Genomic DNA, 13,687 nt, shown 5'->3' with positions numbered 1-13,687 from the left:
ATTAAGTCTCAAATTAAATCCCATCACACTAAGCAATTGCAAGAGCTTTTAAAATAATGCGGTTTACCTTATTGGTATAATTTAAAAATAAATTTAATAGACTGGCTGGAAAAATTCATTGAAAATTCAGAGAAAAATTGGAGATATAAATTAAAAAATAACGAAAATAACGAAGTAACACTTAATAATAATAAGAAAGAACAGGGTACTAGATCCCATTTGAGCAGAGCACCGCGACCATGATTGATCTTTTGTGCTACAACAGACTCTAACTGAACAAAAGACATTCCGCCTTTCGAATAAAGGCCAAAATATCGGTTGTTCTGACATTTTCTTGAGCCAGGGAAGTGTGTTTACAAGAGAAACTCGAGGATATCTTTACGACCAGTAGTGAAGGATCCGTCGGGTTTTTTTAAGAAACCTACTTCATTTGTTTTGACCTTATTTAAAGCCTTGTGTAGTCTAGCAGCTTCAGGCAACTTATCAATACTATCACAATGGCTACGCCAGCTGGCCCGTTTGGACTGTCTGATTGAATTGTTGTAGTCGGTGAGTGCAGCTCTATAATATTCACAACTACCAGAGCATTTTGCTCTATTGAATATGCTCCTTACTAGTTTTCGCTTATTAGCTAGTTGCGAGTTCCACCATGGAACCTTACCTCTAATTGAAGCATTACCTGCAACCGTGCTGTTGTGAAAGCAGGTTAGTCATACCTCACCTAAATGGTTTGCGGCCAACTCTATCTCTTCACAAGTTCTTAGTGGCCTAGCTAGAGAAAAATTTGCGGAACCCACCAAGTCCCTGTACCTAAGCCAGTTGGTTTTCTTTGACCGGTACACTTTATGTTGCTCGGATATATGCTCGGGAATTTCAAACCTAATATGTTGATGGTCTGAAAGGGACAACTCGTCCGACACTTGCCAATTCCTTATAGATTCCTCAGTACCTCTGGTGCAAAGAATGAGATCTAATACCTCTTCTCTAATTGCATTAATAAAAGTATATATATATAATCTAATATGTACTTTTCCATTTTGTCATCGTTACTGCTCCCCAACACTGTGTGGTGAGTATTAGCGTCACAGCACAAAATTAGCTGCCGACCAGTGGGCTTACAGAAGTTGATCAGCTGTTGAACTTCCGATGGTGGGATGGTTTCTTCATCACCTGAGAAGTAGGCAGAGGCCATGTTGGGACTTCGACTAGAACCACTGCTAGGTCTCTAGAAATAAAGTTAGTTAACGGAAGATGTTTTACGTCTCCACCGATAGATGTTTTACGTCTCCAGGATAGCTGCACGCAGCACTGCTATCGAGCGGTCATAAACCAGCTTACCTGATTTTGAGTTAAAACCCCGAATGTGACCTCCAAACACCCACGGCTCTTGGATAAGTCCTAAAGCAATGTTATCGGTTTGGACAAGATGACTGCACAGGATGGCTGATGCTCCTTTAGCATGGTGCAGATTTGCCTGGAGCACTTTAAAAGCGCTCATTAGGTCTCCTTAAGACTTTTGGACGAGACTATCGCGTTTGTCTCATCGAGAACCTTTGTTCTCATCACCCTTTGATTGCTTCGGTAAGGTTTTACCGAATAAGGGTGTTTTATTGGTAGCGGTCCGTAGTTAACCTGCTACAGTTGCCGTGCCCGTGGAGGGCATTTTTGGACTTAGTTACCGAGGTGAGAATCTGTACTGCACGCCCACTAGTAGAGCTCACAGTTGTAACGACCTTTTCCCGGCCCTATCTATAGCTGGGGTATACTCAGCAAGTATACCAGGGTTCGTTATAAGAAAATTTATCTAAGTAAAATAATAGAGACACTTCTGTTTAAAGTAGCGTTTATTATTTAACAAAAAAAAAGAAAATATAATCAAGTTGTGGAAAGCGATGTTGCTAATGATGTAGAATGTTGTAATGATGTTGTAGACGGTGTAGCATGTTGTAAAATGTTGTATGGTGTTATAAATGTTGTAACGATGTTGTAAACGGTGTAGGATGTTGTGAAATGTTGTATGATGTCATAAACGTTGTCGCGATGTTGTAAACGGTGTAGAATGTTGTGAAATGTCCTATGACGATTGCTTGCAGTGGTGCGCAAGTTGCTAACCTTGAAGTGAAAGAAATTCCAAATAGCTAATCTTTAGAAACTCTAATATCAATATAAAGCAATACCTTTGTCAGCAAAAGCCAGACAAGGGTTCCTTCCTACTGTTACGCCTGGCCACGTCCGTCAGCAATTGCCAAACGCTCGTTGTCCACACGCCTTCTGACAGTGTTGGTGACTCGTCGCCCATTCCTTCATCAGCTATGGCCAAATGGAAGTCTGGATGACTAGGTAAATTACCCTACGCCAGCAAAAGCCAAGCAGAAGGTAACTCAACTGGTTAAATTACCCTACGCCAGCATAAGCCAAGCAGAAGGTAATTCAACCATTATCACTTCACTCAAACTAGTTCATCCATCGTCAGCAATGGCCAAACGAATCAACATATGCCTGGACCAACTAGTCCGAGCTCCTACTATCATCCCTAATAAAAGTGACTTACCTTGAAGTGAAAGAAATTCCAAATAGAAAGATTTGGCAATTTCGCTGCCCTTTTATTTGAAATTCCTTCCATTACATACAAAAACAATAATTATTTTCAAATAAACAAAGTCCCGTAAATTTGTCAAAACAAATTTCTTATTGTTGTACGCATTGCAATCAAATTTAACAAAAATAACTGCATCACATAAAAAATGCGTGCACAATATTTTTCTTAAATTTGTTTATGCAGACAAACAAGAGAAATAGTTACAACAAATTTAACTAATTTTTATTAGCGGCAAAAAAACTAATTAAAACATATTTTACTTCACAGGGTCATTCGTTTATAAAAAATGTTTGTCTTTGATATGTAATTTACAGGGTCAAAAATAGGTGTTACTGCAGAAAAATTTTATTGAATTTAGAAACATGTTTTTTTACTAAGTGGATTTAAAACTCATATTTGACTATTCATTTAATTTGTGGGGTTAAATTTTAGAATAAAATTTGGACCTTACACAGTCTTGGTTGTGGTGGGACGTGTGTCTAGTTCCTCTTCCTCTTGGACAGTCACTGTTGGGCACTCATCCGTAAAATGTTGCCGGAGCCGAGGATGACTGGATAGTATTGTCATCCTGAGCGGAGTAAAAAAAAAAAGATTTAACTACTTTGTCCACTAATAAATAATAAGATAGATCATACAATTTACATAATATAAGCTTAATTATTACTTAATTATTATTATTATTAGCTTAATTATATCTTCAAAAAAAATCCAATTAGATTTAGCTTGTCTAACATTTTATCTTCATATTTACTCCATAAAAATATCATATGTAATATATTTCTATTTATTAATACTGAATAATAATATTTAAAAAAAAAAATCAAATGAACTTAGAATTGACCATTGTTTCATCAAACAAAAAAAAAATATTATTAAAAATAAAGCAATTAACAATTCATACATATGAACATATAAGTTATGCAAAAGAAACTATATAATATATTTTATATTTCATACATAAAGAGAGATGGTACAAAAAAAGAAAATATTTGTTCGCTGGTGCTATGTGCCAGGAGCGACGTTGTTGTAGCTGTGGTAGCGGCTGCTAGCGTCTGAGTTGTTGTTGCTGTTGCTGATGTTGCTGGCGCGGTCGCGGGTTTGTTTTTTTTTTTTTTAAAATCCTGCTTAGATGTTTTAACCAAAAGAATCACGAACATAACCCCGGTTTAAAATCACCAACTAAACCAGTGATTTGAATTTTCGTTTTTCTTCTTTTTTTTTTTATTATATTTTTTTTTTATTTCCGGTTAGTTTATTTCGTCCTTTTAGGCTTTAGTTATTTAGTTTTATGAATTTATATTTTTTTTCAAATTTTTTCTTTTTTTTTCTCTTTTAATTCTACACGCAAGTTTAGTTCGATTGGAGTCCACTCTAAGTTGTAATTTACATGTAATCTTAACTTTGCGCCACTTTCTATGAGGATTGTTTCCTATTTTAATTTACTTGTATTACTTCTGAATATCCCGGTTTTGGAAATTATTTGGTTTTGATTTCACCGGTTTTCTATATTCAGTGTTCAACATTTAAATTACCGCACAAATTAAACAGTACTTATTTCGGGTATATTTAACTGAACAGACAAAAAGGCATAAAAGGAATTTATGCTTTTATATTACTTGTAGTTCACAGAAGTTTTTTTTAGTTTTTAGGAAACAGCACTTATTTCGGGTATATTTAACCGAACACACAAAAGGAAAATGTTTGCTTTTATATTTCTTGTAGTTCACAGAAGTTTTTTTTTAGTTAATCAAATCCAGCAAAGAAAACTCTGTCACTCGTTTTGTACATTCCGTTTTAAACAAACTAACCAAAAGATGGCAGTAGCTTCCCTGACTGCTCCCTTTATTCCAATTTTTTTATAACTGCCCGAATCAAAATATTTCAGTTAACCGGTTTGCGGTCAATGAACTTCATTAAGGTTTTCTACTTCGAGACTTAAGAAAGCTTTCAATTACTTTGTTATTGATTCTCTTACCTTGCAATGTCTACGCTGCATTTTCAGCTTTTCCTATTACTCGCTGCAACTTTTGGCGATCAAACGAAAATTATAACAAAACAAATTAAAAAGACGTTTCTCACATTGCAGGTTTTTGTTATGATTTTTATAAATGTGTTTGGATGTCAGTGATTGTATTTCTTTTGTATTTTTTAATTATTTTTTAAAAAAATTATTTAAAATAAAGTTGGACGGACACACGGAGAAGGTATATTAATATTTGTTGACGAATCAACAAAAAATTAAGAACTAGGTCATGAGTTAATCGCTCATACCTGTTGCTTAATTTCTTGGTTGACGAATCAACAAAAAGTAAAAATTAGGTCATAAGTAAAGCATTCGCAACTATTGCTTATTAAGCAATTTGTGCGAATTAAGCAATAAGTTATTTTATTTATTGTATGTTTTGCAATTACGGTTGCATTTTATTTTGTATAAAAGAACAAATCAATTTAAATAAAATCAGTTGTTGAAAGTAAATCAACGTCTCACCAATCTTTTATTGTTTTCCCCCACCAGTGGTAAGGGACATAAAGATTGTTAATGAACATTCTTGTTCATTTTTGGTCCTTCGAGCCGGATATTTGAAATTTCCCCCACCAGTGGTAAGAGTTTCAAATATACCTAACAAAGAGACTTAAAGTCTAAGATTGAAGTTAATACAAACGTACCGAGGCTTTTAACATCGGAGTGAAGTTAATACAAGCGTACCGAGGCTTTTAACATCGGAGTGAAGTTAATACAAGCGTACCGAGGCTTTTAACATCGAGTGAAGTTAATACAACGTACCGAGGCTTTTAACATCGGAGTGAAGTTAATACAAGCGTACCGAGGCTTTCAACATCGGAGTGAAGTTTATACAAGCGTACCGAGGCTTTTAACATCGGAGTGAAGTTAATACAAGCGTACCGAGGCTTTCAACATCGGAAGTGAAACAGTTTATACAAGCGTACCGAGGCGCTCAACAAATCAAATCAAATACTAACAGAGGACATCATGGAGATCGAAGAGATAGATCAAGTTATCCAACATCAAAAGGACATTGAAGGTGAGATCCAGAGGATCTGGATAAATTTTAAAAAGAATTCTTCTACAAGATATTCAAAGCAGTATTTTGAGACACGTTTGGAAAATTTGCGTCAGAAATGGGACGCATTTGAAGACAACAATGATAATCTGATCAAGAATTTGAAGCCTGATCACGAATATATCACAAAAAATTACTATGGCCAGTTACAACAAAGACGGAATGAAATCGAAAAGCGATTTAATAATGAATTGGAAATAATAAGGCAAATGGAGCAAAAGGAAGCTCAAGTATCAAGGCATCAAGTTATAAGAGGGCAAGAAGAAGCTCGGTCACTAAGGAATCAAGACATAAGTATCAATGACGAAGTCACCATCACCGGGCCATGTGATATTACGAACAAACGTTTAGCAATCTTAAGTAGAAGTCTGTTGCAGATCAAAGAGACAATAGACTTAACGAAAAGTATTGAAACGTTACAATTCAAATTGGAAAAATTGAAGAATTGTTGGGCAAAGATCTCACAATTAAACGATGAATGTCTGTTTAACAATGATGAAATAGACCAAGGAGATTTCATTCAACTGGAATCGATATACGAAGAAGTATATATCCAGTTACAAGAAGAACTGAACGTTCGCAGTCAAAACGTTTCAGAAACTAGAACAACCGTAAGTAACAATATCAAACTACCACCGTTGAATGTACCAATATTCAACGGCAGATTTGAAGAGTGTTGTCCATTTTGGGAATTGTTCGATCGGTTAGTTCAACAAAACCATAATCTAGTGGATGTAGAAAGGATGCAGTACTTAAAAGGAAGTCTACGGGGAGAAGCCGCCAGACTTATCAATCATTTAACAATAACAGCGAACAATTATACAGCGGCAGTTGAACTACTGAAACAAAGATACAACAATCCAGCAATACTTGTGGACAATCTTATCAATAAGTTATTGTCGCTCAGAGCTATAAGAAATGAGAATGCACAGGATTTAAAAACAATAGTGGATTCTTCTAGTGAAGTTTTATATGGTATACGTAATTTAAATGTGGACACGTCAAGTTGGGATCCACTAATTATACAGATACTGCTTCCAAAATTAGATGGTGAAACCAGAAAATTATACCAACATTCAAGAGGGGCATCAACACAAATACCGAAATTGAGCAGCTTATACGAGTTTATCGAGAGCAGAGTTAGAGGATTGGAGGCAAGTCGTGACACAAATCGCGAAAATAAGAATAATTTTCGACCAACAGCAGTAAATACAAAAACGCATGTAAATACAATACATACGCTATGTTTAGTGTGTAATGGTGACCACCAATTAATTCGATGTTCAAAGTTTCTGAATATGAAGGTGCCGGAACGTCGTGAAAAGATTATGAGCGCCAAATTATGTTTTAATTGCCTTCAGAGTGGGCATTTTAGTAAGTTGTGCTTGAATAAAAAAAGATGTGCAATTTGCGACAAAAAACACCATCAACTTATTCATGAACAAGTTAAGGGCAAACCAACAGTCACAAATAACATAAGTAAACAGAGGATGCCAACATTGAAGAACACCACAGAGACCGAAGTGGCAGCGTCGTACAACATCCAAAAGGAAAAAACTGTTTTACTAGCAACAGCAATGGTAATTATAAGGACTAAAAAACAAGTTAATCCGATACGAGCGCTTCTTGATCAAGGATCACAATCTTGTATAATAACAGAACAATTAGCAAGATCAATCAGAGCACCATTGACCAATTATCAAACTCATGTAAAAGGTATCAATGGACAAACAACAAGCGTTATAGCCAAATGTTCATTAGAAATTCAATCTATACACGATGAAAATAAGAGCTGTCATATCGAAGCAATAGTGTTACCAAAAATCACATCAAAAATGCCAAATGCAGAATTCACGCCAGGAAAATGGTCGCATATTGATGGATTGCAGTTAGCAGATCCTTGGTATGCTGAACCAAAGGAAATACAATTGTTAATCGGGTCGGACGTATTACCAGAAGTGTTTAAAGAAGGATTAATTAAAGGGCCAGACAACTCTCCAATGGCTCAAAACACACTATTTGGATGGATATTATCAGGACCTTTAGATGTAGAGCGTACAATCACAAACAAAATAATGTTATGCTCCATGGCTTGCGAAAGCAGCGACGAGTATTTAAAACGGTTTTGGGAATTAGAGGAAATCCCAAATGCAGACTTAAGAACAGTAGAAGAAAGGCGTTGTGAGCGACATTATGATTCAATTTGCACCCGCTTTAAACAGGACGATACATCGTTAGGTTACCACTGAAAAATGATCGAGAAACGTTAGGTGAATCCAGAAAGATGGCATTAAAACGGTTCTTTTCATTGGAAGAACGATTTAAGAAGAATCCAGCACTAAAGCAAGAGTATGTGAACTTTATGCAAGAGTATATCAAGCTGGGTCACATGAAAGAAGTAAATGAGAAACCAAAGACAAAGGTATATTATTTGCCGCATCATGCAGTTATTAAAGAAGACAGCACGACAACAAAACTTCGAATGGTGTTTGATGCGTCCGCAAAAACGACATCAGGACAATCACTGAACAGTATTATGATGACAGGTCCTACATTACAAAAGGATTTATTCATTCTATTATTACAGTGGAGAATGTTTAAAATAGTTTTTAAGGCTGACATTGAAAAAATGTATCGGCAAATACTGATTCATCATGATGATAGAGATCTTCAACGAATTTTAAGGAGAAACGATCAGAAAAAACCAATAAAAGAATACAATTTGAACACGATTACATATGGTACTGCATCAGCACCATATCTTGCCATCAAGACGTTGTTTAAGCTAGCAGAAGACGAGAGAATTAATTATCCTTTGGCAAGTGAAACCTTAAATGAAAAATTTTATGTAGACGATTGTTTGGGAGGCGCTAATACGATTAAAGAGTGTAAACAAGTACAAGAAGAATTAATCCAATTATTGCGGAAGGGAGGTTTTAACTTAAGAAAATGGGCATCAAACGAACCGGAAATGTTGACGAATATCCAGATAAAAGACATTGAACCAGGGTTAGAGATGCAATTTAACAACGACCAAGCGATTAAAATTTTAGGAATAAAATGGTGTCCTAAATTGGATCAATTTGAATTTAAAATAAATACCACGTCATTCAGCTCAAAATACACAAAAAGAGCAATTCTAAGTGATGCTGGAAAACTATTCGATCCATTTGGTTGGTTGTCACCTGTAACCATTAAAGCAAAAATTATGATACAAAAATTGTGGATGCTAGGAATTGGTTGGGATACAGAGATCCCACCCAATCTACAGGCGCAATGGGAAGAATTTAAAATGAGATTACCTGCTGTTCAGAAAATAACCATGAAAAGATGGACACAACATTCAGAGAATAGTTTAATCGAGTTACATGGATTTGAAGATGCGTCAGAAGCAGGATATGCTGCAGTTGTATATACAAAGGTTATCAATGCAGAAAAGGTTACAATATCCCTAGTAGCATCAAAAACCAAAGTTGCGCCTATTAAGCAAGTATCATTAGCCCAATTGGAGTTATGCGCAGCTGTGCTATTGATAAAGTTGATTAATTACATTCAGAAGAATAACAAGATCAACTATAGTAAAATTATTGCATGGTCAGATTCAAAAATTGTATTAAATTGGCTAAGGTAATACCCAAATAGATGGACTACGTTTGTAGCAAACAGAGTATCGTATATTCAGGATACGTTTAAAGGGCAATTTAGATTTGTTCCAGGAAAAGATAATCCAGCAGATATTCCATCAATGGGAGTATATGGTGACAATCTTATTTCAAATACATTATGGTGGCATGGTCCAAATTGGCTAATAAAAGATGAAGGAAATTGGCCAGAAAATGATGAAGTAATTGATTTGAATCTTATTCCGGAAACCAGAAAAACTGCAATATGTACCGTCGTGGACATTACCAAAGATGATAATATTATTAATCGATTTTCTTCATTAAACAAACTTCTTCGAGTGACAGCTTATTGTCTTAGATTCGTTTATAATTATCATAAAAAGAAATCCGAAAGAAAGATCGACAATCTGTCGGCAGACGATATCGATGCAGCAGAAATTTTGTTGGTGAAGCAGGCACAAAAATGTTTTTCAGATGACATCAGACGGCTTAATCTTCAGAAACAATTAATGAAAAGTAATAAGTTGTGTTCATTAAACCCATTTGTTGACAGTGCAGGAGTACTAAGAGTGGGCAGCAGATTAAGAAATGCAGATTTATCTGACAACCAAAAGTATCCAATAATTTTACATACAACGAGTACTTTGGCCAAACTCATAATCAATCAGGCGCATATTAATACGATTCATGGAGGATTAAAACTGACGCTAAACTACGTTCGGGAAAAATTTTGGATTATTCGTGGAACAATCGCTATGAAAGCTTGCATCAATAAATGTTTAAAATGTTTTCGAATAAAGGCAAAAGGACAATCTCAATTAATGGGAAGTTTACCAACACCAAGAGTAAATTTCTCGAGGCCATTCACACACTGCGGCATAGACTATGCAGGGCCATTACACATTAAATGCTCGCAATTCAGGGGAATTAAAACACATAAGGCGTATATAGCTATTTTTGTATGTCTGGCAACAAAGGCAATTCACATTGAGTTAACTTCAGATCTGACATCTCAAGGATTTTTAGCAGCACTCAAACGAATGATAAGCAGACGTGGCTCAGTACATCATATTTATAGCGACAATGGTACCAATTTTACAGGTGCAAACAACATTTTACAGAAGATTCAAATAGAGAATCATCTAGCTGAAACAGGTATACGTTGGCATTTCATCCCTCCTGGCTCACCTCACTTTGGTGGTCTCTGGGAATCGGGAGTAAAATCCATTAAATATCATCTAGCTAGAATTATAGGTGACCAAAAATTGACATACGAGGAATTGAGTACGGTCTTAATTCAAATCGAATGTTGTCTTAATTCACGGCCACTCTGTCCATTAACAGACAACATTGAAGATCTTAATGCACTTACACCAGGACATTTCATTGTGGGATCGTCATTAATGACTCCAGCGCATGATAGTCTTATTAACTTTACAGAAACTAGCCTAAAAAGATGGAAGATTGTGCAGAAAATAAAGCAAGACTTTTGTAAACGGTGGTTCCAAGAATATATAAGAAATATTCAACAACAGAGATACAAATGGACAAAATCTATACCAAACTTAGAAGTTGGTCAACTAGTCCTATTGAAAGACGAAACATTAATATCATCGACGTGGCCTCTAGGCAGAGTTATAGAAGTTCATAAGGGAACAGATGGCTTAACCCGAGTTGCTACAATTAAAACCCAAAAGGGGATAGTAAAACGTACAATCCAAAAAATATGTCTTCTACCAATCACTGATAATGTAAAAGAAGGTCATATTCCGTCAAACCAGGAGAAGTTCCCAAAATTATTTAAAGAAGCAACATTAATCAAAGCAAAATCAGACACTCAAAATATGTTACCATTTGGAAACACTATCAGAAATAAAGAAGTAGTTTCGACAAAGTCTACTGCAGGAGATCCTAAAACGCGACGACAATGGTTATCGGCTAGGCAATCAAAATCGACAGTTCTTGCTATATTTTTGGCATATCTCACATTAGGAACTACATTAGCAACACCCACTATAACATATCCCGAATCAGGATTATTCATTGAAGGATTAGGCAAAGCAAAAATACAAAGAGGAACACTTAGAACCACTATCACATTTCCAATCCGTGACATAATTCAAGATCAAAGGAACGTTAATAGCACCATAAAACAATTAACAATGTTGTGTACCAAGTCAAAGGCTGTCAATCCTTATATACAATGTGACGATTTAGTTTCCAATTTAAGTCATGAAGGACGCATCTTAAGAACAACCATTGATCGATTGTTGACGGCAGAATCATCGGTTACAAGAAGTCCCCGAGAAATATTAGGTACAGTGTTAACAACACTTTTTGGTGTAAACGATGAAGTGTATCACGACATTGAAACGTTGGATCAAAATCAAAAATTATTGATCCAAAATACTAAATCAAATGCTAGAATCATGATATCCACAATAGCGGCAGTAAACAACACAGAAACTAAAATCATCAACAAAATCAACAGCTTTAGTAAAAGACTAAACGAAGGATTGCAGGCTATCAGTCAGATGCAAGGTTGGCATGATATCGGAGAAGGAAATAAACTGAATATATATGTACTTAATTCATATATAATGGCTTCCAATTACATTCGAGAAGTAGAATCAAAATATAATAAGATCTTCAATGTATATTTAAAACGCAGTCATATTTATGAATTCCTTTCACATGATGAAATTAATGATATTATAACTCGATGTTCCTCAAAAATTGGACCAGAAATTACCAATTCCGATGAACAGATTGGAATATGTTCGAGATACTGACAACGTTATAATTTATGGTTATTTCACAATCAGCGATATAGAAGAATATGAAATCATTAGATTCAACACGATTCCAGAAAGAATTAATGATAATATATATCAAGAAATCGAATTGTTAACATCCACATTTGGCATCAATTATAGCAGTAAAAAATATTTTGACGTTACTATCAGCCAAATGGAGACTGCAACCAAGCTGAATAATGGTACTAGGTTACTTCATCCAACAATATTTTACAACATTGACGAGAGTTCCAATTGTGTAATTAAGCAATTGTATAATAAATTAACATTCGATAACTGTCCGTCAAAAAGATTTCAAGTTATACAACCAGTTTGGAAAGAGCTTTGGACGCCCAATGCTTGGATATTCATTACACCAAATTTAACGACAATTCATGTAATTTGTCATATTGAACGTGAAGAAGTAGTTCTGAATTATACGGGAATCATTCATATCTCTCCAGATTGTGTAATACATTCTAAGACTATTCAACTGGAAGGAAGAATGATGAAAGAATTTCAATCAATCACACACCACGTTAAACCAATCAGCATGCAAAACATTTCAATACCTGACAGTAGAATGCATAAAATTACAAATGAAACCGTCATCCCATTGGTGCAAGATTTATCAACTATGCTTTTGTACTCCGCAAGGGATGCTCGAGACAACATGGACCAAGTCAACGAAATATCTTGGAAAACAATAATGACTCATCAATATTGGAAGAAATGGGTCATCGGGGCTACAGCTATAATAATAATCATATTCGTTGGAGTATTATATTACATGTGTTACATTAAACCGAGAATACCATCAACATCAGCCAATAATCATACATCACCGTCCACGTACGATGTCGCTTGGTCTTGCACATAAACAAAACCTGCTGAGGCTAACAAATCTAGACCAACTCGTAATACCAACGCAGAGCCGGCATAATGTTGACGAATCAACAAAAAATTAAGAACTAGGTCATGAGTTAATCGCTCACACCTGTTGCTTAATTTCTTGGTTGACGAATCAACAAAAAGTAAAAATTAGGTCATAAGTAAAGCATTCGCAACTATTGCTTATTAAGCAATTTGCGCGAATTAAGCAATAAGCTATTTTATTTATTGTATGTTTTGCAATTACGGTTGCATTTTATTTTGTATAAAAGAACAAATCAATTTAAATAAAATCAGTTGTTGAAAGTAAATCAACGTCTCACCAATCTTTTATTGTTTCCCCCCACCAGTGGTAAGGGACATAAAGATTGTTAATGAACATTCTTGTTCACATAAATTTATCACTGCTATATATAAATGATAATACAGTACAATACAATACAAATGGAATACATTTTTAAAAATTTATGTTCATTTGTAAATAAATAAGGTAGGGTAGTGTAAGCTAGAGTCAAGTCTCAAAAATGTATTTTTTTATTATGTTAGTATAACTCTTGCTTGGTTATTCACAATGTTCTACGTATTTTTCAAAATATATTTTATATTTGACAATTGAATGCTAGTCATTGATATGAAAATATTCAGTATTCGATAGCTTCGAAAAATTTTTTTTACTATCTCATAAGAATGGTTTTT

General features: G+C 35.0%; 3 protein-coding genes across 3 annotated transcripts; all 3 read left to right on the top strand.

Annotated features, from left to right (window-relative positions):
* Positions 1-6,900: 6,900 nt before the first annotated feature.
* On the top strand, positions 6,901-7,931 carry LOC119663098. The gene has a single exon (XM_038072764.1). It carries the CDS (start codon positions 6,981-6,983, stop codon positions 7,929-7,931), a length of 951 nt encoding a protein of 316 aa, XP_037928692.1. The 5' UTR covers positions 6,901-6,980.
* Positions 7,932-7,966: 35 nt separating this feature from the next.
* On the top strand, positions 7,967-12,097 carry LOC119663087. The gene is made up of 2 exons (XM_038072756.1): positions 7,967-9,219; positions 9,325-12,097. The coding sequence occupies exons 1-2, from the start codon at positions 7,967-7,969 to the stop codon at positions 12,095-12,097; spliced, it is 4,026 nt and encodes a 1,341-aa protein (XP_037928684.1).
* A 178-nt stretch (positions 12,098-12,275) lies between these two features.
* Positions 12,276-12,980, top strand: LOC119663077. The gene has a single exon (XM_038072745.1). The coding sequence runs from the start codon at positions 12,276-12,278 to the stop codon at positions 12,978-12,980; it is 705 nt and encodes a 234-aa protein (XP_037928673.1).
* Positions 12,981-13,687: the final 707 nt, after the last annotated feature.

This window comes from Teleopsis dalmanni, chromosome 1 (assembly GCF_002237135.1).
Source record: "Teleopsis dalmanni isolate 2A chromosome 1, ASM223713v2, whole genome shotgun sequence".
Taxonomy (NCBI): domain Eukaryota; kingdom Metazoa; phylum Arthropoda; class Insecta; order Diptera; family Diopsidae; genus Teleopsis; species Teleopsis dalmanni.
The sequence above is the reverse complement of the archived record's forward strand: the minus strand, read 5'-3'. Positions and strand labels throughout refer to the sequence as shown.